General features: G+C 35.6%; 1 protein-coding gene across 2 annotated transcripts; it reads left to right on the top strand.

Moving 5' to 3' along the window:
- Nucleotides 1–353: 353 nt before the first annotated feature.
- Nucleotides 354–25,753, top strand: LOC143233537 (uncharacterized). Of its 2 annotated transcripts, none has more exons than XM_076469865.1 (3): nucleotides 354–642; nucleotides 21,962–22,111; nucleotides 22,964–25,753. In XM_076469865.1, exons 1-3 carry the CDS (start codon nucleotides 369–371, stop codon nucleotides 23,209–23,211), a joined length of 672 nt encoding a protein of 223 aa, XP_076325980.1. In that variant the 5' UTR covers nucleotides 354–368; the 3' UTR covers nucleotides 23,212–25,753. The 2 variants fall into 2 exon arrangements, with proteins under 2 accessions (XP_076325980.1, XP_076325981.1); XM_076469866.1 differs by lacking the exon at nucleotides 354–642 and adding an exon at nucleotides 18,186–19,009.
- Nucleotides 25,754–27,913: the final 2,160 nt, after the last annotated feature.

Below are 27,913 nucleotides of genomic sequence, written 5' to 3'. Positions count from 1 at the left end.
ACATACGCAGTGGATCAGCATTTGTGCTGTCAAGTGAGCACACTACGTACGTTACGTTATAAATAATAAATAAATAAATGATTAAACATGACAGAGCTTTAAGAGAGCAGTATACCACGTAATATTCAGAAGTTCTTGAATATTATATTACATTAGACAAGCCAGGTGCACTTAAAACAAAACCGTGTTTAACACTAATGTGTATTCCAACTTTGTTTCTGTTACCTTGACGACCATCCGGTCCACTCGTCGACCAGAAACTAACCTACCGTCTTATCATCACAGCAATATATAATATTAGTGGTGTTAATAAATTACGTAACGTAGTATACAAATTCGTAAATATATATATATATATCATATAGATTATGTCCAAAGGTCGCCAAATGTCGAAAGTAATGTTGCTAACGAGCTGTTTAACGTTTCTAACAGCGGTTATTATCGTGTTCGTCTTTTCCACGCCGTACTGGCTGATCTCTGACGGAAAGCAACCTGGGGAGAAGCGATTCGAGCGGCTGGGTCTTTGGGAAGTTTGTTTTAAACGTTTTCACGATGTCTATTACCAGTATGATGTCAAGTTTGAAAGATGTCGCTGGATTTTTGACGAAGAATACAGCATCATAATAGAAATATTGGAACCACGTGAGTTTAGATTGTTCTCAGTACTACCAGGGACCTTATATATATATATATAAAAAACAAACTGTGTCTATTCGCGCCCATTCACTTTGTTGCTGTCTCTAGGCGACATCTGAGTAGCACGTGATACAACATTGTAAAGAAAATGGCTTGAAACTTTCCTGGATAGAAATTTTTGCAGCTAGTTTAGATGCTTAGGTTAATGTAGCTAGTTTGTGTTGGATATTAGTTACTAACACAGAAATATGTATATCATCGTCTCTCGTAATGAACCTTCATGAGCTATGAAAATAAAAACTTACTGCGCCCTCCCAAAGTTTACTAAATCTCAGGGTCGCGGGTTCGAATCCTCGTCACACCAAACATACTCGCCCTTTCAGCCGTGGGAGCGTTATTATGTTACGGTAAATCCCACTATTCGTTGGTAAAAGAGTAGTCCAAGAGTTGGCGGTGGGTGGTGGTGACTACTAGCTGCCTTCCCTCTGGTCTCACACTACTAAATTAGGGACGGCTGGTGCAGATAGCTCTCGTTTAGTTTTGTGCGAAATTCAAAACAAACCAAAACTATAGGGATGGCAGCCAATCAATGCTGTCTATCTACAACTCTTGGACTATTTTACAAACGAATAGGGGGGATTGACCGTTACATTATAAAGTCCCCACGGCTGAAAGGACGAGCACATTTGGTACTACGATTGCGAGTCGAACGCCCAACCAACTGGCCATGCCAAGCTTGAAGTTATTTTAAATTAGAGCTTTATTGAAATAATGTGGTGCAAAGCGGTAACTCTCTGGAATTATAACGTAAACATCCGGGGTTTGATTCCTCGCAAAGTACAAAGGACAGCGAGTTCATTGCGTAGCTGTTCACTAAAAAAAAAACAAAAATAAAACACACACACCAGCGTCCAGAAAAGATAACCGAGATTTGTATGTGTTCAGAAGTATACTTTATGTTCGCATATGTAACGGTCATATAGCTAACTACACCACTTGTTTTTATATAAACACCAGAAAATCCTTGACCGTTTTGTACTGCATCATTTAATAGAAACTCCAATAAAATATCCTGTACCTCGTGCACTTTGAACGTGTAAAATCGTTTCTCAGTGGTACAGCGGTAAATCTACGGACTTGCAACGCTGAAGTCCTGGGCTTGATTCCTCTCGGTGAACGCAACAACTAGCCCAACGTGACTTTGCTCCAAGGTAAACAAGCGTGTAAAACCGAAACTTTAGTCCGATTTGGCCTGCTCTTATATGTATTTTATCTAATCTAAAAGTTGTAGTTTTATCGTTCTTTTCATCTCTAGATAACTGTAAAAAGAGAACTCCACACGCACTATTAACTCTTAAATCAAAAGGTAATTAACTGGTGCATCTTGTTGGCAGATTAACCGATACTTTATGTAAAGAATGGTTAACGTAACATGTAGCTGTTGTAACGCTTAACTAAAGTTTTCTAAAACAAACTTTTTATATGTTTTTTCCTCGACTTAAAAACAAGTTCCCGACGGAACACTTACACATAGAAAGTAGGGTATGTGATACAGTTCGACGATAGATTAACCATTAGTGTTTGTTGAGAATGGATGGTTAATGGTTAACTAATTCTGTATATACCTTATTAAAGCTTATCACAGGAGAACTAAAAAAACTGTTCTTTCTATCTTATAAATAGCTTTGGTTGGGAATAAAATTCCAGCAGTTGCCTGATTTTCCTATTTGACAATAATACACAGTATATACACAGCGTGATTTCGAGATGTAACTTTTCGTTACTAAAAATCTATTAAAATACATTTTTTTTATTATTATTATTTTGAAAATACTGGAAAACTGGTGATAATGTTTTAGCCGCGGCATAACGGCTCATAAAACATCTCTGAGCTGTTTTTGTTTTACAGGTACAAACTTATAGCTTATAGCTCCGTCATCTTTTGACCGATTTGAGATTTAATTACAATTTAGGGCTCAATATATTGATGTATTTGACGACGCCGAAGAAGTAGATTAATTTACTGTAATCGTACTTGGAAGAATTTCAATTTGAGGGTGGTCTGGTAGTGTTCGTGACGAGTAATAAAATCGGATCTGATATACGCGCATTCCTCTCTTGGTATTACTGGTGCACAAAAATATAGCTAATAAAAGGGGGGGAATGGTTTAATTAATTATTTTACTTTAATCCTGCTTAAAATAATTTCAACTGCCACGGTTATTGAGGATTCTCTCATTTTCGTTTCTTGTAATATTTATTTTAATACAGTTTGTAAAATCTCTAACTATAAGCTTTGAATCCAAGCAGATTTGGGCCCGGCATGGCCAAGCGTTTTAAGGCGTGCGACTCGTAATCTGAGGGTCGCGAGTTCGCATCCTCGTCGCGCTAAACATGCTTGCCCTTTCAGCCGTGGGGGCGTTATAACGCTACGGTCAATCCCACTAATCGTTGGTAAAAGAGTATCCCAAGAGTTGGCGGTGGGTGGTGATGACTAGCTACCTTCCCTCTAGTCTTACACTGCTAAATTAGGGACGGGTAGCACAGATAGCTCTCAAGTAGCTTTGTGCGAAATTAAAACAAACAAACAATCCAATCAGATTTCTGTCTTGATTCTATAGAGATGGATACGTTACTGAGGGTGTTATACTTGGACAATACACACTAAACAAACTTTACCTCTATAAATTAACATATACTTGACCCGAAATGATATAATTAAAAAAAAAAAAATTTATATGATGCACCAAGATATTTTTTGAACAAGAAGAAGCAACATCGTGACAATCAGGTGTGACGTAACTTGGAAGAAACTTGGGTCAAAAGATACGATGTTTATTGAATATGATACAGCGGTACAAATTACTGGTTGTATCTTTACTTAATACTTTGTCCTAATTCAACTTTCAACTGGATACCATGTCTTAATGTAACTTTACTGGATGTACTTTTACTGAATACAATGTCGTAATGCAGTTTCGCTGGTTCTAATTTTACTGAATACCATGTCTTAATGCAACTTTACTGGATGTACTTTTACTGAATACAATGTCGTAATGCAGTTTCGCTGGTTCTACTTTTACTGAATACCATATCGTAATGCAGTTTTACTGGTTCTACTTTTACTGAATACCATATCGTAATGCAGTTTTACTTGATGTTTATTCTTTGTTTCCTTGTTCTTATGCACAAAATTCCACATTGTGCCGTTTATGCCGTGCTCACCGTAGGGATCGAACCAGAGATTTTAGCGTTATTAGCCCCAAGTTTGCATGTGAACCATCAGGGGCTCTACTTGTTGTACATAACACCATATTGTGATACAACCTTACGGGCTGTACGTTTACTTTACTAACAGGTTCTGGAACAAAGTTTACCAACAACACGTTCTGATTCTTCGCAGAAGAACGTAGATTACAGCGAATACATTTTCGAAGCCAATTTCACATGCACAGATTATACCGTTCACCAGTTATTATCCTGAAACATATTTCTGTTATTATTCATTTTCAGAAACCGTAATGAAAACAATACTCCACGTATTCAGTGGGCTGAATGGTTTTGTTTTGAACTTCTTGCATAACACCTCGAGTGGTATTTGCGCTAGCCTTTCCTGATTTTGAAGTGATAGACTAGTGCGAATGGAGCTAATCAACACCACCTACCGCCAACTCTTGTGCTACTCTTTTACAAACAAATAGTGGAATTGACTGCCACCTTATAACGTACCGTACCGCTGAAAGGATGCTTGTTTAAAGTTAAGCACAAAGCTACACAACGGGCTATCTGTGCTCTGCCCCCCATGAGTGTCGAAACCCAATTTCTAGAGTTTTAAATCCGCAGACATACAGCTGTGCCATTGGAGGAAGCAACCTCAGTTAAGGAAAATCATATTTCTAATAAATATCAAACGTTTTCTTTGGTGATTTTGTCTTCGTTTCTCGTGTGTGTGTGTATAACACTCGTATATAACAGTTTACTGTTATACACTACTAACCTAATCCGGTGTTGACTAAGGTGTGTTTGTAACAGTATAACAGCTAAATAACTTTTTTACTCTGTTCATCAGTATTCCATTAGCATTGTTCTATTTATCCACAAGCACAGTATTTCTTCTAGCACTTTACAAGTACTGATGTGGACGGGGCCCGGCATGGCCAGGTAGGTGGTTGGGGCACTCGACTTGCAATCTGAGCGTCGCGGGTTCGAATCTCCATCACACCAAACATGCTCACCCTTTTAGCCGTGGAGGCGTTATAATGTGACGGACGGTCAATCTCACTATTCGTTTGTAAAAGAGTAGCCCATGAGTTGGCGATGGGTGATGATGACTAACTTGGCTAGCTTCCCTCGTGTAGCTTTGCACAAAATTCAGAACAAACCAAACCGACGTGTAAAAATTAAATTAAAGGTACTGTAAAAACGGAAATACAGGATGTCTTTCTCCCTTCTCGAAAATAAACAAACAAACAAAACTCAATATTTAACGTTTTTTGGACGAATTTCGCGCAAAGCTACTTGAGGGCTTTCTAATATTGGCCAAAGGGAAATCAGCTGGCCAACATCATCCACTGAAAACTTCTGGGCTAGTCTTTACTATCGAATAATGGGATTGATAGTAACATTATAATGTCACCACGACTACAAGAATGGGCATTTTTAACGACAGGTTTCGATTCCGTGGCCCTCAGGTTGCAAAGCCATAGCGTTAACCACCAGGCCATGCCAGTTCCCCAATTAATCAGCTGTTCATTGTTTCGTGGAATAAGTGATGGATGTACCTGAAAACCATAAATTTATTTTCAAATGGTTATGTGGTGAAGAGCTTTAAGCGAAGTAATTCTATAGACGTAAATTACGTTTCCTTCATGTTTGTTGTCCTTAAAAAGCTCTGAATCCAAAATAAATACAGCTGGTATACGTAAGAGAAATGTAGACAATCGTTTTAACCTTGGACACAGTTCGGCTTTCAGATGGTTTACATTAGAGGTCGTAAATCAAACTTCCAGAGTTTTTATTTAATTTCGCGCAAAGCTACACGATGACTCTGCGCTAACCACCCTGAATTCAGCAGTGTAAGACGAGAGGGAAGGCAAATAGTCATCAATATTTGCCGCCAACTCTTTGGCCACTCTTTTTCCAATGAATAGCGGGATTGACTGTAACGGTATAACGTTTCCAAGACTGATAGAGCGTGTATGTATTCGAAACCACAACATTCAAATTATGAGTCAAGCACCCTAACAACTTAGCCATGTCAGACCACTTTGTATGCAAGTTACTGGGTTGGTTCCTTCAGCGAAAAATGTATTAAAAGCAACAGTAATCACAGTTCATACACAGAAGTTTAACAAATAAATTTTGTTAGCCAAATTAAGAGTTTCTTCTTAAAGTTATGAAAACTGTTATCTTGAGTTCAGTGTAAAAGAGTGTTTTACATTTCACTAGATTGCATGCCGTTAAGAAATTAATTAAACACGTGCTCGACATTTTCAGTTGTTGTGGTTTAAATTACCAGGTGCCCCCCACTAATACAGCGGTATGTCTCCGGATTTACTACGCTAAATTCAGGGGTTCGATTCCCCTCGGTGGGCTCAGCAAATAGCCCGATGTGGCTTTGCTATAAGAAAACACACACACACCACACAATTACCAGGAAGTGTGAGTCGTGATACACCGTGCAACGCGTACTGTTAATTTCTAGGTGTCCATTTCTTACACCGATACACAATAATCGCTGTCTTAGTGGTTGATTTAGTTTTTTTTTTTTGAAGGGGAAAGAAAGCTTAATTTGGTTCGGAGGTAATATTCGTAACTAGGTACTATTCCGATAGTTATCAGGAAACTGCCTTCATGTCACAAGGTGAACATAGGTTTTGCTGCATCTCAAGTGACAACGTATTTCCAGTGTTTCTGAATTAAAGAATATGTACTAGTTTCGGTTTATAATTAGTATTAAATATTGCAACCAACACCCAGGTCAAATCGTCGAAGGAAATATCGCGGAGTCAAACATGGGTTAAGTTCATAAATGCCTTTAGAGAACACAGGTGGCGAAAGAACTTAATAATAACTGCCATTAACGTGTAACTTAATATTCTTATCAATAATAGTTATTGACTCGAACATTATGTGAATTTGAAGAGTAGATAACGTTGAAATTTAAAAATGAAGTAAATCTTTATTATTAAATATTTCAGTGTACCACTTCTATCGCAATATTGCACATTAACAAGTTATTATTTTTAAATACTTCTTTCACGTTATAGATTTCGAACACTCATTGAGCTTACGGTTGCAAGTTAGGCCTACAGGTGTCATCATTTAATGTACATTTTAAACAGTGCAAATGTTGATTATTATTAGTCTTTCAAATCTACACGGCCCGGCATGGCCAGGTGGTTAAGGTACTCGACTCGTCATCTGATGGTCGCGAGTTCGAATCCCGGTCACATCAAACATGTTCGCCCTTTCAGCTGCGGGGGCGTTATAATGTTACGGTCAATCTCACTATTCGTTGTTGAAGGAGTAACCCAAGAGGTGGCGGTGGGTGATGATGACTAGTTTCCTTCCCTCTTGTTTTACACTGTTAAATTAGAGACGGCTAGCACAGATAGCCCTCGTGTAGCTTTGAGCGAAATTACAAAAAACAATTTATAATATGATTATAAAATTATTATAATATGAGATTCAATCTCATTATTTGTTTGTTGACTAGTTGTCCTCACTTTAATCTATTACTGCTGGCCCGGCATAGTTAGGGCGCTCGTCTATTATTAAGAGGGTCTCGGGTTCGAATCTCCATCACACCAAACATACTCACCCGTTTCATCCATGGGGACATTATAACAGTACGGTCAATCCCACTATTCGTTGGTAACAGAACAGCCCAACAGTCGGCGGTAGGTGGTGATAACTAGCTGTCTTCCCTGTAGTCTTACACTGCTAAATTAGCGACGGCTAGCGCAGATAACAAATCAAAATAAATTTCCATTGTTCAGTCCTGCCATTATTGGAACACAAGGTAGATTTAGTGACGTAGAAAAGTTTACCGAAGTCACTAATATTAGACTTAGTACTGTTTCAAAAACTGCGTACGAAATGATTTATTCAACGAAACGTGTGTTAATTTAAATTGTAGTATAAAATAATTTTGTTTTATACGGACTCTGCAGAGAACGGTAACAATGAAAAACAAACAGTAAATATGACGTCAGATGCTGCTACTTTAAAAGAAAGAATTGATTGATTGAGTATTGGAATTAAGCACAAAGCTACACGATGGGCTCTCTGTACTTTGCCCACCACGGATATCGAAACCCGGTTGCTAGGGGGGCTAAAAGAAAGAAAAATCAATATTTTTAAACATACATCTCAAGTAAGTGTTTTTTTAATTTGATGATGTAATTTTCTTTGTGAAAAGTTTCACCATAAGCTGTTTGTGCTTTGATCACCTCGAAGAACTGAACCCCGAATTTTAGCGTCGTAAACCCGTAAACCTATTGTTTGCACACCATTGTTATTAACAGTAAAAATAAGTTGATTTTCCATGCTTAAGACATATATGAAACACAAGCTGAGATAAGTACTTCATAAAATCGACGTTTCATGGTTGTTAGACGAAATAATTTTGAAAGCTCACATATTATTTTGTTTAGTTACCCCATCTACAGATATCACATACCAGTAATATTTTTATATAATCCCGAAGGTGACACTATACCTTTCAGGGTACGTGTTCAGAAACTGTAACAACAGCTTGTTTATCATCATTCGATACTCTATTCGGCTCAAGTTAATGAGTAGGGGCGAGAAAGTATTTGCAATGACATAAGAGCAGGTCACGTGACTACCACACCACACCGTGCGACTGGATACAGCAACGAAATCCGCTTTGAAGTGAAAAACAGTTGCGTATAAGTTGTTTCGTAATTACGCAAAAAATACAGTTCGTTATATTTGGTAAAAATAACAGCTTCAAAAATATTTTATTGGAACTACAGGACAGGTATCTGAAAACTTACGTACTTCGGAGGGGGACAATCCCCCCGAAAATTTATGAATATTGTTCAGGTTTAATTTTTCAGCTTTTATATGTAATAATATAGTTTGTGTCATTTTATAAAATAATAAATAAAACTTAATAAACAATATTACATTTGTTTCTATTAAATGCTCACTTTAATACAAATTTACATCAATTTTAGCTTTTTCATTTATTAACCCTCTATAATTTTATGCACACACCAGTCTCGAGTAGAAAACGTGGCAACGCTACTGATTTCTTTCGAGAAGTAACCGTTTGGATTCGTGCGTTACTTTCGATTTTAACTATTAAATGTACGTGTATCATATATGTTGGATGTTTTTCCATTTAACTTTTCAATGTATTTATATAACGTCTTAGATTTTGTATTGAATATTTAAGTGTAAACATCATTCACACTATATTATCAACTTTTACACTTTGTAGTATTCGAAATCATCAGAGGCATGTTCGTTTTTCTAAGTAAAACCCAACCATTTACTCCCATACAACTGATGAAAATCGTTTGTAATGTAGTGCATCACGGGTATCAAAACCGGTTTCTATCGGTATGAGTCCGCAGACATACTGTGTCGTAGAAGTGCTCGAAACTAATATAGTTTAACGATTAAATAGTTTTGGCTTTATTTTTTATAGCCGATAGTTAGATTCATTTTGATCACTAAAACGACGCCTTAAACCGGTGTTTTGGGGAGTTTTTGTTTATAATTTGAGTAATTAATAGTGTGTCATAATCGAATTCGACCGTCCGTCAGTGCGTTAAGCGAAACGCGAAATGTAGTTTTGGAGAGGGGAAATATTTGGCGAGTAAAAAGCAAAAGTAATTCAATAAGGAAATTCTGTAAAACTTACGTGTGGAAAGAAACATTGTTTGTTTGTTTTGAATTTTCGCGCAAAGCTACTCGTGGGCTATCTGCCCTAGCCGTCCCTAATTTAGCAGTGTAAAATTAGAGGGAGGCAGCTAGGCATCACCATTTTCCGTCAACTCTTGGGTTTCTTTTTTACCAAATCCAATAGTAGGATTGACCGTCACATTATAACGCCCCCACGGCTGAAAGGGCGAGCATGTTTGGTGTGACGGGGATTCGAACCCGCGACCCTCAGATTACGAGCCGAGTGCCTTAACCACCTGGCCATGCCGAGCCCGAAAGAAACATGCTGGTAAAATATCACTCTGGAAGGTCAGAGATTTGTTTGTTGAATTTCACGCAAAGCTCATCTGTGCTAGTCTTCTTTATTGTTGAAGTGATAGGCAGAAGGAAGACAACTAGTCAAGACCATTCACCACAAACCTTTCAGTAATTGTTTTACAAAGGAATAGTAGGAATATCCTCACCTTATAACGCTTCCACGGTTGAACATGTTGAATGACGGAATTCAGACTCGCGACCTAACCAACAGCCCGTGCCAAATTTCTGAGTGGAAGTAAGAGAAAACAGTGGTATTTTTACATATCTTTATGATTAAGGCCCCACCATGGCGAGGTGGTTAGGGCACGTGACTCGTAATCTGAGGGTTGCTGGTTCGAATCCCTGTCGCACCGAACCTGTTCGCCCGTTCAGCCGTGGGGGCGTTATAAAGTGACGGTCAATTCCACTATTCGTTGGTAAAAGTGTAGCCCAAGAGTTGGCGGTGAGTGGTGATGACTAGCTGCCTTCCCACTAGTCTTAAACTGCTAAATTAGGAACGGCTAGCATAGGTAGCAATCGTGTAACTATGCGCCAAATTAAAAAACAAACATATATATATATATATATATATATATATATAACGATAGCGTAATAGAGTGTAAAAAATAAATAATTTTTATATTACAAATCTTAACATTAAGTATGTACACAACAGAAATGGTGAGCGTCAGCAACGAACACAAAGGCTAAAAGCTATAATTCTATTCGACACATTAGTAACCCTAGTACCCAAAATAAGGTGTCTTTGCCCCGCCTGGTATTGAGAGAAAGAGGCGGTTCTTTCTCTATTATTTCGAACAGAGTTCTTGGACTGCTAAATCGATACACTTTCGTAGTTTTATTTTATGACTATTAGGGACAAGACATTTTTTTAGGTTAAGGTTAAACCGAGAATTGGATCTTCATTTGAATATAATCATTGGTAAATGAAACGTTGGCGATCCAACTGCCACGTGTTAATTTGTAGGTGTACCGAACTGTAATGGTGTCAGCTGGTTTCTCGTAGAGACATTTATGCTTAATTTCCATATGCAGGTAATGTAGTTCGATCACAAACAGAAACAACGAAATGAGTACATATTTTTGTATTATGAAGATATTCATTTCACACTCCTAGAGTGGTGTGAAATATTTAAAACAAATCTCATCTCCAAACCACAGCTTGATGTTGAGTGACTGTAGATTTTGTTTGTTTGTTTTTTTAATTTCGCGCAAAGATATCAGGGGGATATCTGCGCTAGCCACCCCTAATGTAGCAGTGTAAGACTAGAAGGAAAGCAGCTGGTTATAACCACCTGTTATCAAATCTTAGTCTACTCTTTTACCAACGACTAGTAGGATTGACCGTAACGTTATAATGTCCCCCAAAGCTGATAGGGCATGTTTAGTGCGACTGGGATTTGAACCCGTGACTCTCACACTATGATTCGAGCGTCCTAACCACTTAGCCATGCCGGGCACCCGACCGTTCCGTTACTGCTTGTTATCTTGGTTGTGTTATAATTTTACATAAGCGCAGAGCTATTGAAGAGCTAACTGTCTCTAATTTAGAAATGACAGAATAGGGAAAAGGCAACTTATCAACGGCACCCACCGCCAACTCTTGGGCCACTCTTGTTAGCTGAATAGTGAAATTTGATTACTACCCTCATAACGCACCTACATCCTGACCCTAAAATGCGAAGAGCAGTTTTTAAAATATATTTAATTTGTAGTTACGGGATGCAAACGTAGGTCTCGTGGACATAAAAAATTAAAGCACAAATAAGTCTGGAATGAAGGTTTCAAGACGTCATTGAGAAAAAAGAGGGTTAAGTTTTGCATTTTGCAATTATATTAGAAGTGGAAGCTCTTTCATCTATCGACAGTTTGTTGAGTCTTTGAAGAAAAGCAGTGACTGTACTTTTGATGATCTTACTGATTTTGCAAATGTAAGATGGTTAAGTAGAGGAAAATGTTGGAACGATTTATTTCCTTATTTCCTGAAATAAAAAAGTATCTTGTTGAAAAAGTAAGATTGAAACTTTGTCATGGCAGTGTGGTTTACACTTTCTGTGCGACAGGATGACTCACTTCAATAATTTGAATACGAAGCTTCAGGGAAGAGGTAAAATAATAAGCGAGTAATCACAGTCTGTTCATGAATTTCAATTAAAGCTAAACCTACTTGCGGAACAATTATAAAAGAATGATTTGACACATTTTGCAAAGTTGAATAGTTTTCTAGAAAATAATAAGGACTATGATTTTTCTTATGCTAAAGATGATTTTTACGTAAACTGGATCAAAAATCTATCTCAAAAATTTGAATCATTTCTCCGATCTTAAAAATTTGAATTTTTGCATGATCCATTTCAACTTGACTTAGGAAATTTTAGTGAGGAAATTACATCTGATTTGTCTTTGGATAAGTGTGGACTTGAAGACGAGGTGGTTACCCTGCAAAGTGTAGAACACATAAAAGTTAAACAAAAATGTTCTATCAGAGAGATGTAGCTCACTATTCTGATAAATAAGAATCTTCCAAATTTAAACATAGCAATTTCAAAATTATTTTCCATGCTTGGATCCACATGGGTGTGTGAGTCAACATTTTCTACGCTAGATTTTCTCAAGTCTAGATACAGATCCCTGACATAAATGTAGAGGCAGAGCTAAGATATTCATTGAGTATAGACATTAAGCCAAATTTCACGAAACTTGTTGATGAAAAACCCCATCAATGTTCACATTAAAGGTCAGTTGAAATGCAATTATTTTGATTAAACTAACATCTTTCTCTTTTTTTTTTATTGAATAGTGTGGTCAACATTGTTTTCACCACCCACAGTTGTGGCCACCATGAAAAATAAGTTGTCTACTCTGCACTAGTGGATTTGAATAGCTCAAGAGACAGCAGTAAGTGCTGTTGAGTAACTGCCTTCTCTCTAGTTTGTCAGTTCAAAATTACCTTGGTGGCACATTCATCTCTTGTGTAGCTTTGCATGCAGTAAACAAACAATTAAAACAAAAAGGTGTAGTGTTGTGATTGAGATACACTTTTATTACTTTTAAGGTTTTCCTCGTACGCAGATGTGACAAGAATACAATTGAGAATCATTTAGACACACATATATATAAATTAATAAATATCTTTCAAACTATTGATTATATTAATTGTTGAATGACAATTAAAATAGGACTGTAAAACAATAATAGTAATATAAAGTAAAAAAACAAAAGGTGTGGTTCTATAATTAATACGAATAAATCTTATTTACCTCCACCTAAGTTAAAAGTGAAATGAAAGTTGTTCAGTGCAAAGCAAAGCAATAAATTACCTGTGTTCTGCACTCCGCGAGCATCGAAAACCGAGCGACAAAAGGAGGGGGGTATCTAAATGGTATTGAGAATGTTTTGATATGTCCATTTTAATTTGTGAAAGATGTAAGTAGTAGCGAGTTACGTGTTTGTTTGTGGGTGATATTCTTAGTTAGTATGAATATTATTAATTTTCTAATACATTTTGTGACTTCTTTATTTATTACTAACTGAATATGAAAAAAAGCGGTTGAAACTTAGTGAAATACAAAATTTAGTTTAATATATCATTACTGCGTTTTATTTACCTTAAATGTTAGCATTACTGCTTAACGTAAGATATATTTCATAAGATTAAACATAAAAAAAGGATAAAAAATATCGGCAGGGCTGGTGTAGAAGGTTTCTAACGTTTGTTATACGAAATAAATATCATTTTATCCTTCACATATTTCTAACACTATGTAACACAAATTTTGTTCATGGATAGTATGTGTTATTTCTTAATTGCTTATGTTGTAAAAGTACAGAAAATGGCCATTATTTCCTTTAAACTTTGATTTTGTGACCTGGATAATGGCATTTAAAAATTAACCTATTTTCTATGTAAAAACGTGCAAATTTGCACATTTTCATTTACATAAGGTCTGAATAAAACAACATATGAATCAAGATTTACATGTATTTATACTAAAGGTATATAAAAATGAACAAAAATTTTTAAAAGTGAGTAGTTTTTTGAGATTCACGACTGTAATGTAAATCACTTTCACGTATCAACCCCTAAATATAGTCTCCCATCATATTTTCGTTATACGTTCCTTATTAGCGGCGTTCAGAGCCCAGTATATCTTGGTAGAAGCTCTCGCCTTGCTCCTCTGAGTATGCTTCTATGTTCTCCTTGAATTTATCAAGATGAGCGTCAAGGATATGGACTTTCAGAGACATCCTGCAGCCGTAGTTCTTCACCAAACCCTCAATCAGTTCCACATAATTTTCGGCCTTGTGATTGCTCAAGAAGCCCCGAACCACTGCGACAAAGCTGCCCAAGCTTTTTTTCCTTCCTACTGAGCCTCTTGGGGAATTCTATGCACTCCAGGATCCTCTTTATTTGTGGTCCAACGAAGACACCAGCTTTGACCTTTGCCTCAGACAGCTTAGGAAAGAAGTCTCGAAGGTACTTGAAGGATGCAGACTCCTTATCAAGAGCTGTGATAAATTGTTTGATTAGATCCAATTTTATGCGCAATGGTGTGAACAACGCCTTCTGGAGGTCCACTAGTGGCTCACACTTGACATTGTGCCTCCCCACAGAGAACTCGGTCCGTTGTGGCCAGTGCTTCCTGTTGTAGTGCCCTGCGGTGCCCCTGCTGTCCCAAAGGCAAAAATAACAGGGAAACTTGGTATATCCTCCTTGGAGACCCATCAGGAATGCCATCATTTTGAAGTCTCCGATAACCTCCCAGCCATACTCATCAAGGCTTCTAGCAAGGTCTTGACGTTGTTGTATTACTCTTTGAGGTGCACCGAATGAGCCAGGGGAAGAGACGGATACTTATCCACGTTATGGAGTAGCACAGTTTTGAAGCTTCTGGATGCGTCTGGAAAATGCTTGCAGCTTTTTGATGCCATCAAAAATCAGATAGGTCTGTTCACTCAGGCAGCTAGAACTAAACTGAAGTAATCAGTGATGACGAGAAACCCACTTACTTCAGTTTATACGTGTTTGCTGAGCTGATGTTTTCAGCCCAAACGAGCTTTTTTGCGTATAGCCACTGTATATATATTACTATGGAAAGTTCTAGAAAATTCTGAAAGATTCTTGAAAATTCTCATAAGTTCTACAACACTCTAGAAAGTTCTTCAAAATTCTTGTAAATTTGAGAAACTTCTCTGTTAGCTACTCAGTAGTGAATCTAGCTGGAATGTATTGAAAAATGGGTTAGTTTGATAATTTCATTATCCAATTCACAAAAGCAAAGTTTGAAGAGAAACATAGATCTTTTCCATTTACTTTAGGCATAAGCAATTGGGAAATAACACTTTCTGCCCATGAACAAGAAAAAGTAAAAATTTTGTTATATTGTGTAATTAACCAAATGTAACTCGTTTTCAGATGCATTAAGTCTTGTTCAAAGTTGTCTGACAATATCTAAAGGTTCATCACCTAGCGGTGAGATTTTCTACTACTTATATTTAAAAATGAATCACTTAATTATTAATGTTTGTTTGTACATTTCCCGCAAAGCTACATGAGGGCTGTCTGCGTTAACCATCTTTAATTTATCAGTGTAAAACTAGAGGGAAGACAGCTAGTCATCACTACCCATCGCCAACTCTTGGGCTACTATTTTACCAGCAATAGTGGGATTGATCTTAACATTGTAACGCCCCCACGGCTGAAAAGGCGAGCATATTTGATATGACAGGGATTCTAACCCGCAATCCTCGGATTACTATCCGATCGCCCTAACCACCAGGATTAATTATTAACTTATTTTATTATGAAGTAATGGATTTCAAGTCGTGGAGAAATCAGCTGCTGGTTCTAGATGATAGCTAATCATGACATTTGAATGTCTACAAATTTCTTGTAGTTCAGGGAATTAATTATTGAACAGTTTTTGTCAGTTTCTAATATTATGCCTGAGAATATCGTGTTCTGTTTATTATTTGTTTATTAATAATGCTTATTATTCTATCTTTATATTCTCTACGTTACTACGGTCGTTAGTTCGGGTATTTAAGTTACCAATGGTCTGGCTGATGTAAACTTTGTCGTATAGCGCTGAATCTTAAATATAATGCATTTATCGTATATCAACAGAGACTGAAGACAAGCATGTAGTGTCGTTATTGCACAATGTGTTTAATAATTGATTAATTAACTTTTAAATATAATTAGTTGATGTTTCAATATCAGAAACTAACAATCTCTCCTTTAGATGAAGTTTGTTTGGTTGGTTGTTGTGAAGCAGAAAGATATTGCGTGTATCCAACACCAGTTTTACGTTCTATAAATCAATTTACTTGCAGAGGGCGCTAGGTTGCGAACCTATGTATATTACCATACGTCTTTCTTTGGATGTAAAAAAAAAAAAAAAAAAAAAAATAAAAGAATAGTTTGTTTGGTCAATTACACTATTCGTTGGTAAAAGAGTAGCACAAGAGTTGGTGGTGGGTGGTGACGACTAACTGCCTTCCATCTAGTCTTACGCTGCTAAATTAAGGACGGCTAGCGCAGATAGCCCTCATTTAGCTTTGTACGAAATTCTAAAATCAAAGGAACAAACCAAAAAATCCCCTCACGTTTCAACGACGACAACAAAAATTCTTTTATTAAATCATACTCGCGTGCATCAGTGGGGGGAAGGAATATGGTGAGGCACTTTCCTCCCTCCCTAAAAAATGAAGAGTATTTCTTCCTTTATTCATTTAGTTTCTATGTATGTGTGTTTGTATATATATATATATACACATAAGGTTTACTTAGATTTTACCGCTCCAGAGAAACTTACGTGAACGCTTTTCATAATATCTCTCTCAGTAATAAATATATAAAGTTTTAACTGGAACACAAGATATTTTTCGTGCACAGATAACGTTGGTGAATGTTTATAACAATTATTTCGCATGAATCGTCTTTAAGGTATTTTATCAACTGGAGTTTTGTGGTCTGTTTAGAACACTTGTTTAGGATCTTCTCCAACTTGTCGCATGGCTACTTTCTTCTCTCGCCAACACCCTCTTGCGGTTTTTTATAACAGTAATTTTATTTATAATTTAACGTATCTTCGACATGCAAGTGAACACACAGGTTCGCGGAACTAGGGTAATATTGTGATTCAAATCTTTCAGAAAAGTGTCCGAAAATTGTAAAAGGACAACGACAGGCTCTGCGCATCGATAATTCTCCCCCCCCCCATCATGCCCATCGTATTTGTATATACTGTAAAACAATGGAACAGTTCATACTTTGTATCCCGGATGTCGAGCTAGATTAAAATGTATTTATCTACGCGAATTGTATTTGTAGACAAAACAATGGAAAAATAAGGAATTATATTTTGATAAAACACAGTAATGTTTTGAGATGTGTTTCCGGTAATGAAAATGTTGTTTTATTTTATGATAGATGTATTCCACAATGGTTCAGAAGAGCAACACATTTGAAAACAAAAGAGAGAAAGAAGAAGATTAAAAACAAACAGCTACAATCACACCCAAAATTTCTTGCTATTTTTAAAAACTGCCCTTCATGTACATTGTCTGACGAAATCAAAAGAATAAATTCACATAAGCCACACAGTACAGGGAATATCAAACTAGTGACCAATCTGTCCCCAGGTGAGACAGCGATAAGTATACGGACTTACAATGCTGCAATCTGGGTTAGATTCCCAGCGATGGACACAGCAGAAAACCCGATATGTCTTTGTTTCAAAACTCACGCACAGTACTACACACATTTTATAAACACAGCTAAAACCTTTGCAACATGTTAAAAATTGTTACACAGAGAGCAGACACGAAAGGTATGGTTCTGTTATTGTTGAGGATAAAACTATACAAAGGGCAATTAGTACTCTACCCACCCGGGCATCGAAACCTGATTTTCAGTGTTCTAAGCGTGCAGACGTCCCCTTGAGCCACTAGGGCGTCACAAAAAGAAGTTCGACTTATCCAATCTTAAAAAATTAATGACTTTTTTGTGTTTGTGAAAATCATTGCAAATGTGATAACCTGAGATTGATTATTATTATTAGTTTTGAAATTCGTAATTATTAGAAGTAATCACTAAATTTATGAATATTTTTTGACGGTTGTAGTTTAAAATATCGCTAATAAGAAATAATTTCAGCACAGTATGTTGTTTACGTATTTTGAATTAGGACTTTATTTCGTCATATTTTAATATTTGTATCCTGTTGAATATGGAAGTTCTTTAAATATATGCGTAACTATGTATACTTACTCCATTGGGGTGTGAACGTTGGATTCAATTTAAAAAAATTCTCTAACTCGTACAATTTACATTGGAAACGTCTCGTGTTTGTACAAGTCATGTACCATAACGGTGTTGTATAATGATTCATATTATTTGTGACGTGACTCTCTTTTCTCTCAAGTGTATTTTAAATTTAAACCACGGGCGAAAAGAGGCAATGAAAATGTACACCCCCTATGCGGCACATTCCTCAATTGAGATCTTCCAAAAGTGATGCTGTCGTAGTGCAACCAATATTGCATGACAAAAGTAATCGAATAGCAGCGTCGGTTACCACCGAGCGGAAATATTATGTTTACAGGTAAGAAAGACAGGTGAATGTGTCTCGGCTATACGAACGTAAGGGCGCTCACGGTAGCCATGTTTTCTGTTGTAAGGTTTTGGCGAGAGTTGGGAAAGGTGTTATAGACAGGATCTAGACAATCTTAGCAGTAGGACTCTGAAACTTGTATAATTATATGGAATGCTGGAGGATTCGAAATCTACGAGAACGTGACTTATTCGACAAACTTTATGAAAAGTAATTCCTTTCAATATTAAGGTGAAGTAACTTTCATACGATGTCGAAAAAACTGTCCGAGGTTAAAATTTCAGCTTTTTGCGTCACATCCGTAGTGCTAGTGCTGATGTTCATTGCTTTTACTACGCCTAACTGGTTAGCTTCTGATCCGAGATTTTACGGTGCGGACTTTGTGAAGTTGGGTCTTTGGGAGACATGTTTCAGAAGCCTTGCAAGTCCTCACGATTTAGAACAACGGAAATATTATGCTGGTTGTAGTTGGATTTTCAATGACGAATATAGAAATCTCAGGAAATTTTTGGAGCCGCGTAAGTTTGAAACAGTGCTTGTTAAAAAGAGAAATAGGAATCTGTATAATCATTATCTTATTAAGAGAGCTATTTAAAATGTAGATAAATGAAGAAATTGTGAACATGTGATTTTGTAGTATAAAAATTTGTGGTGAATCGAATAATATAAAAACATTTAAAAACGAGTAATAATAATTTTGCCTGTTTAATACTGTAATACTATATACTGCTACTACTAGATAACCGCTGTTGTAGTTATACTGTTATATAGCTCTAACAACCGAGTTTTTCTTAATACTTGTGAAACACAAATAAACTTAGCTTAATAAAATCAGTTAGACTTAAGTTTTATATTTAAGGAACTGTTATCTTCTAAAACTACCCGCCCCACAAGTACGCACATAAACGGTTAATTAAGCAGTGTGTTGTATATTGTGATATTAATAACTTCAAATTAATTGATTAATATAAATTTCGTATTTGCTTCAAACTGTTATGAATGCATTATTTGTAGTGATTAGACAGCTTGTACTTAAACGTTTCAGGCTCGCGTCCCATTTTTATTTATTTTCTTTTTTTACAAACCCAGGCCTAATTTTAAAACCAAAAAAAACCTAGTAACAAAAAATCGTATTTTAAGCACCCATTAATATGAAGGATATGTTTGTTTTCTCAAGCATTATTGAATAATATCTTTTAGCATTTTTGTTAGTTGTAAGGAATAAAACACTGACGAGTCCGTGTAGGTGCAGGTTGAGGATAATTAGTGTCTATGTACATAAAAAGCTCAGATAGGTCTTGTTACAAATTTTATGATTTTTATAATAATTGTGACATTAGGTCCACGTATCACAATTTGAGAATTCTTGGATTAGACAGTTATTTGTACAGTATAGGATAGAACATAAAAATATAGTGAGTGTAAACCAATTGACTTTTAAGAGTAATCTCAAAAACACCTTTGACATTTTTATGTCTAAAACACACTACCTCGGGCACCCAAACGTATCCCCTGTATAAAACACTGCCACTAGCACCTATATACAATAATAAATTCTGTAAAACGTTGCCACTGACATGCATATGGGATGGAACACACTATACAATGCCACTATATTTATATAACTTTGGTTTAGTTTTGGAAAGTCTAATATTACTTCCGGTGAATGGTGTGAGAAATAAGTATGCAAAAAAAAAAAAAAATTATGAATAATTAGGAAGTCATAAATTTTGTTTCTTAATTCGTACATTGTAGGAGTGAATATACAAATAATTATTTTACCTAATGTTCCTTACGAAATACAGTATAAGGGTCGCAGTCACACCAAACATGCTCGCTCTTTCAGCCGTGGGGGCGTTGTAATTTTATAGTCAATCCTACTATTCGTTGATAAAAGAGTAGGCCAAGAGTTGGGGGTGGGTGGTAATAACTATCTGCCTTCCCTCTAGTCTTACTATGCTAAATTAGGGACGGCTAGCGCAGATAGCCTTTGTGTAGCTTTGCGCGAAATTCAAATCTCTGTAGCTGTTTCTCTATCTAGCTAAAGTAAACCTGGTAGTGGAAGTTTATCTGTAAACGTAATGGGGAAAGTAAGAGAAAAACGCTTTTGATAATGTATTCAAATTAATGCCAATTCATCTGCAGGGGCGGCGGCTAGGCTATGAGTATATTTGTTAATCTCGCAAAAATTGTCATTTGGAACTCCTTTCCGAGCTTGATGGGGGCGTTCTTGTAGGTCTCCCAAACGATGCTTCTGTTCAAAACGTTTTTGTCGGCCCACGAATTTTTTGGTTACAGTATCTCTAATAACGTATTATTTAAACACAAATATCATTGATATTGTAATTAATCTCACTAATTAAGCCTGGGTTCCCCACCCTTCCGATATTTTTTTACTTAGAAAGTAGATAAGTTCATTAGATCTGCTCAGTTCTCTACACTCGGGTACTGTAACACACAAAAGCATAATATTATTAAACATAAATGTAGCATTTGCACCCTAGCGGTAGTGAAGGTCATAATTTGAGGTTAACAATACACCGGACCAAAATAACTTCCATGGTGAATTCCAAAATTTACATTTTCATTAGGTATAGAAATCAGTTGGTTAATTCTACACTTCTGGGCTAAAAAAGCAACGTATTTCGAGATAATTTTTTAACTTGTTAAAATACATAAATTAGGTGTTGTATATTTTTCATTTTGTTTTCATTCTGGGATGAATATAAGTCAGACATGATATTTTCACCTTGTATGAATATTTATTCATTCATAAGGTTCATGTATTACCTGTGTAGTAGGGTTACAGCTAAATGGTTTCATCACGATGATCACTGTTACGTATATATTACATTTATGGCTGTCATTTCTGTTAACACTTTAAATCCCAAACTTAGTTGTCCCAGAAAATCACTGGGAATCACTGGCTTATCATTACAACGTAGTAAGGTGACTTTGGCTTGTTAGCGAATAAAAAGCGGCGCGAACTGACCCATGGGGAAAAATACCAGTGGTGTCCCCTTGGAAAAATGTGCCAAAAAAAAAAAAAAAAGCATTAGGCTCTGTCAGCTCAGTAGAGAAATAATTATTTGTTTATTTCTATCCAATAAACATTTAAATTAACACTTGTGTTAATTCTACGAATAAAGATTTTTATCGAAAACGATTTACTTGTTAATACCTCTGTCGAAAATTTTAACTCTTATCTTGTGAAGGATTTTTTTTTTTACAAAACTACTGATTATATGAACTATGTTTGACTAGTGTTTTAACATTAAATTACACGTGTATTTTTCTTATTTTTAACGCAAATTGTTGACTCTCCTGTAATGTTTCTCTCGGTGGAATTCTAGTGTAGTCTAGCCCTTAATAAAGAAAGAACTTATGATACACGAAAACGGCTTTTAGTCATATATCAATTTACGTTTGCGAAAAGGTTGTACAGTATATGTTTGTTTATATTTATGCAGCCTTCTTCGTTGCAGTCCAAGTGCTTTTCACGTTTGGATTCATTTCTTTGTTGCTAGCTTGTGTCTTACTTTTGGCTCTACAGATATGTTTCCCTTCGGAAAAGGAAGTTTTAGCCATGAAGTTACTGAGTTTGTTAATGCTTATTGCAGGTATGTCTATTGTACTGTCGCTGTATTACACTTTCCTGTTCAGAAAACTAAATTCTCGAGTACTTATATTTTTGTTTAAGTCTTAACAAACCAGAAATTGTTTAAACTCGCATTCTGGCTTTTGTTTTAATAACTTGTAATTGTCAACGAATTTAGAGTGAATTACTCGATACAAATAAACCATAACATATTTTCCAATTTAATATATTGTTGTAAGTTGTAATTTTAATTTTGTCATTTGTTAACTAATGTTCGGTAAAACGTCGTTAGGGTTAGAGAGTGTATAGTGATTTCAAGATGGAGAGTGAATCCGTTAGTGTGCTAGTTATGGGTATATTTTGTACGTGTAAATTGGTTTATTTTACGTTAATTAACGTCATTTGTAACGTAGACCAACAATAAAATTATTGGCATTGTATAAATGTTTACGTATATAGGAACATTAAAGGAGAGAATAAAGAAATTTATTGTCGTTACGTGAATTGAAAGTTCGAAACAGGCTATTAGGTCGGTGAGAACATGGGAAGGTCAGGTACATTTTGATTTAGTGATTTATGAACTGTTAAATGCTACTGATAGCATTCTAACACAAGTATTGATTTAACTTCTTCGCTTTTTCAGAGTTCGTGAACTAAACTTTGAATTATTTTTACCAGTTAATTTAGAAGACCCACCAACGAAAGAAGTTATATTTATTTCGCATTTCTTAGGTTAAACAACAACTGTATTAGAACACCTTTTTTTTTTTGTCACCACGTAAAATATCTTAGTAGGTGTTGTTTAAGGTACGGATAGTTTGTTCTTGTACTTGTAACTCATTGGATCTTTTAATTTATTTTGATGTTTCCACAGGTATCTGTTGTACCATTGCTTTAATCACGTTTGGTGCTCGCGGAGATGGCCGGGATTGGATGCCAGATCCTGACCACAACTACCTCTCGTGGTCTTTTGGACTTGGAGTGGTTGGAGCCTTTTTGGAGTATGTCGTCTCTTTGTTGTTTCTGGTGGAGAGTCGACTAGCGAAGAAGAGATTGGCCATCAGAGAACAACAAAACTACAACCTCGAACAGAACCAAAACAAAATGGGAACTGTAATTTAAACCGTGTATGAATGGTTTATTTTGTTACTGGACATAAGAATTGGCGCTTCTATATATGAGTTGCACCAGAACAAGTCTGTATCAGCTGCTTGTGGTTGCAGTTTGTTTCAACTAGACCAGGATACATTGAAGAACTTGACATGGACCAGCTTTACAAATAATAACGTTTTTTCTTCGTTTAAACGAGAGTTGCTTTGAAGCACTAGACCTCTTGTGCCCCATAATATTTGGATGTGCTTCATAAATGAACATTGTTGAAGTGATGGTAAACTCTAATCGTACGTGTTACAGCTATGTTATATGATAGTTCGAAAAACATTAACCACATAATGTTTTCTTCAGAAATCTCATGTACTTGTTTTTTGAGAGTGATCATGTCGATTTTGTCTCATGTGTCGTTAAATTTTGTTAAGTGAGAATAAGGGACTAAACAGACCCCCCAGCAATGCTAATGTTTCATTTGAGTTTATCTACTTATATTAATTTCTTTTTCTTCAGGCCTACAACAAAATTGTAACAAAGTACTATAAGTGTTTACATAAGAAACTTTCATAAAACAACTGAAATACTGATTCCATGTTAACTGTTAAATATATAGCTAGTTATAGGGTTAACAATGTCAACTGTTACTTAACGTATTTTGTTACAATTTTGTTATAGGCCTAGTGAAAATGGTCGCACCAGCGATCGAAACGTCTTACTTGTTCTAAAAACAAATCTTAGTTGAAAAAGCTGTAAGTTTTGATTTTTAAAATGCTAATGTTTGATCTGATACGTAATTTCTAAGCCTGTCTTAAAGTGCGTAAATAAGAGATATTTTTAAAACAACTTTACAGTGTATTACTGGAAAACAATGTTATTTCCTCATAAATACTAATTCTTACAATACATTTTTGACTTTTTACAGACGTTTTATGTCATATGAAACTTTGTTTATAGGTAAATCAAGTTCATTAAGTGTATCATTTTAAAAGATAATTATTAGACTTAATGCTAATGTCAAAGATGAAAATAAGTTGTCTGTTACCTGGTGGTTTAATGGCTACATATATATATATATATATATATATATATATATAAACTAGATTCAGGGAGGTTTCATTTCTAGGTTAATATGTTTAAGAAAAATCGGACCCTTTTATTTCTGAAACTTCTTCATGTAACCGGTTTCGTAGCATCACACGCTGCCCATTAATATAAAAACCAGAAACCAATTAAACACAGTTTAATTTGAGCTTATTAAGTTGAACTTAATAAATTTAAGTTCAAAATATATAAAAACGACTAGATCTGGTGACCTCTTGAAACAGCTTGGTATATAAACTTATTGTTCGTTTGAGTATTAAGGAGCCATCTGTTATTAACAGACAAAGCATTATCACTAAAACTCAAAAGCTCCCTGTAACACAATGGAATGTCTGTGGATTTCCCACACGAGAAATGGGATATCGATACCCGTGGTAGGAAGAGCAGATAGTCTCTTGTGTAGCTTTGTGCTTAACCTTAAACAAACAAAAATCTGAAATAGAATATTTATTTACTGTAAACTTAGCTTTATTATTTTCAAAAAGTGTTTTAGCTGTTTTTTCATCTTACGTTATGAAACCGATTAAATAAAGAATCATATTATATAAAAGGAAAGGTTTCGAATTTTCTAATATAAATTAAACTGGCTATTCAAAGAGAGTTTTGGTTCTTGTAAAAATAACATTTCTTAAGTTAAAGAACAAAATAGTTTTTGTAATAAAATCCACCATCTTGTATATGTCACTGCTTTAAAAGTGCGTACGAATAATACAGAAAACGTTTCCATAGTTACGAGATATACTAGTGTGTACACGATGGGCTTGGTGTTCAGAATTCGTTTCTAATTGGGAAAATTGTACTGAATTGTGCTGGTTCTTGACAAGTTGATTATTTTTCTGCTTCCCACTCATTAATTCCATGTTATGTAAAATTAAGATATTTATAAAGGACAGTATATGTCTTCTAATTTCCGTCCAATCATAGAAACGCTCGTGAGTTATTCTAAAGGAACGTGCTCAAGAGAAAATTCAAAATTGAATCATGGAATTTTGTGTAATAAACTTCACGGTGAGTCATGTATGCTCAAAACGAGTGTGAAATACTGTAGAAAAGGTAACTTTAGAAATTAATAAAGTTTGTTCAGTATGTGGAGTATTTACGTATTTCACGTCACTGGTTTCTGCTACAGTGACCGAAACATCAACTGAGTCAGCGTTTCCGTTTTCGTACAAAAAAAGTTATTGTATGACTACTTACCGTGTTTTATACGAAGCTCTATATATGTAGATTTTGTGTTGTTTTGAGTAGATGTGTTCTAGGTGAGTTGTGTTGGCTTAATTTTAACAGGCTGCATATATTCTATTATTTCTAAATCCCATTTTGTTTATCCATCACACAAGAGAGCGATGTTTTGTAACAGTATGTACAACTAAACCTTTTGTCAGATTATTGTGTATATAACAGAAGGGCAGTGGAATTTGGTCTATTTTTGTACAATAAAACAAATATGAGATGACGTTTAGTAAATTATTACGTCTATGTAACAATTACCTTAAAAATATATATATGCATATAAACGTATCATAAGTGTTAAAGTGATCCTTATCCTTCAAATATAAATTCACTGTGGTAAATTAAAAAACAACACAAAACACTACTTATATTACAGATTATATTATATTACGTGTGTAATTTAATAATATTTGAATTTAGATTTTAGCAAACTCCAAAATCAATAGTTTCGTTTAAACACATTTCCTAATTTTAAGGACCTGGCATGGCCACGTGGTTAAGACACTCAACTGATAATCTGAGGGTCGCAGTTTCGAGTCCCCCGTCATACTAAACATACTCGTTCTTTCAGCTGTGGGGGCGTTATAATGTTTCGGTCAATTCCACTATGGTGATAACTAGCTGCCTTCCTTCTAGTCTTGCACTGCTAAATTAGGGACGGCTAACGCAGATAACCCTCGTGTAGCTTTGCGCGAAATTCAAACAAACATAACTAATTTTAAGTTGTTTTTCACACGTTACAGCTTGTTAAAAATATTCCCACAATTGTATTTTTGTTGAGACAAAGAAGGACGGATGAAATAAACAACTTCTATAAACTACATGAATCTACGGATTCGTACGCACGCTGAAAAAAATACTCTAAACATCTTGTTTGTGAACATTGGTTAGTTAGTTAAAACTACCATGTTGTTATCTTCCGAGCTCGTTTTTTAAATAAGCATTGGAAAGTTCACCTCCACAAGTTTGTGTATGCAGAAGTACTGTAAATATTCGGATAATTAACCTCTTCTGGTGGCCATTTGAGATAGCTTAGAATACAAACTTGTTAGTTTTGGCGCTAATGAGCCAATTGTTACTTACAAACAACATGTTGATTTTGGTTATTTTGAATTTCGCGCAAAGCTGCACGAGAACTAGCTGTTCCCAATTTAGAAGTGTAAAACTGGAGGGAAGGCAGCTAGTCATCACCACCCACCGCCAACTTTTGGGCTACTCTTTTACTAACGAATAGTGAGATTAACCGACTTTATATCGACTTCATGGTTGAAAGGGCAAACATGTTTGGTAGGATGGGGACTCGAACTCAACCCTCAGTTTGCAAGTCAAGCTCCCTTACCGATGGGCCACAAAAAACACGATAACACCCTATGTAGAAACATGTATTTTTAACCTTCATGTATTTCGTTTGGCCATCCATATTCAGTAGTTTCTGGATTCCGGTTATAAACTCGAGTGACCATTAAATCGATCGAAAAATAACCTTCAAAGGGATTGTTTAAACAAAGACGAGATTTTAACTATTATAAGTGTCCCCACTATCTTTAAAATAACTGTAAGATAAAATTGAAACGATTTTGCCTCTATTGGAGATAATATACACTAATCCATTTCTTTCAACACGATCCGCAACGAAAGACAAAATCAAAAGTTACAAGTCTTTGGAGAAAGTTGAAAAACTAAAACTTACGTAAAGACTTCTTTAACTGCGTTTATATACAAACTCAATAGTTAATAGTTTTCGATAATTACTATTTGATGTTTTTATTAAATAATTTCACTTAAACTCACTTAATTCCTGGTATAAGGGTTAACTGTAACTGTAGATCTTACATCTGGGTATCACATTACACTTATTGTCAAGTTATTTTGGAATAAATTGAGAGAATGAGGGGAAAACACTTAGTACTCGCGACTCTGCTGTAATGTTACGGAAGATGCAACTCCAGATTTTTTATCAATTAATATTATTCTTTACACTAAAAATAAATATGAAGCCGAATCTGAGATTTAGATCACCACTTGTCACTAAGTCACATCAGCTTCAAAAAATTCCATCTCTTATTAGTAACTCCACACAAGGACAGATCTAAAGAATAAATTATTTGCCGAATTTTCGCGCAAACTTATTCGAGGGCTATCTGCGCTAGCCGTCCTTAATTTTGAAAGTGATAGACTGGAAGGAAAATAATCATCAATACCCGCCACCAATTCTTGGGCTATTCTTTTGCCAACAAGTAGTAGGATGAGTGTCACATTATAATGCTCTTATGGTTCAAAGGACGAGTATGTTGGACGACGGGTTTAGTTTGTTTTGAATTTCGTGCAAAGCTACAGGAGGGCTATCTGCGTTAACCGTCCTAATTTAGTTGTGTAAGACTAG

Source organism: Tachypleus tridentatus, chromosome 12 (assembly GCF_004210375.1).
Source record: "Tachypleus tridentatus isolate NWPU-2018 chromosome 12, ASM421037v1, whole genome shotgun sequence".
Lineage (NCBI taxonomy): Eukaryota > Metazoa > Arthropoda > Merostomata > Xiphosura > Limulidae > Tachypleus > Tachypleus tridentatus.
The sequence above is the reverse complement of the archived record's forward strand: the minus strand, read 5'-3'. Positions and strand labels throughout refer to the sequence as shown.

Coding starts and splice junctions, on each gene's coding strand:
- LOC143233537 (XM_076469865.1), top strand. CDS start 369: ATGTCCAAAGGTCGCCAAATGTCGAAAGTAATGTTGCTAACGAGCTGT. Junction 643..21,961: donor AATAGAAATATTGGAACCAC/GTGAGTTTAGAT, acceptor ATATTTATGCAG/CCTTCTTCGTTGCAGTCCAA. Junction 22,112..22,963: donor TTTGTTAATGCTTATTGCAG/GTATGTCTATTG, acceptor ATGTTTCCACAG/GTATCTGTTGTACCATTGCT.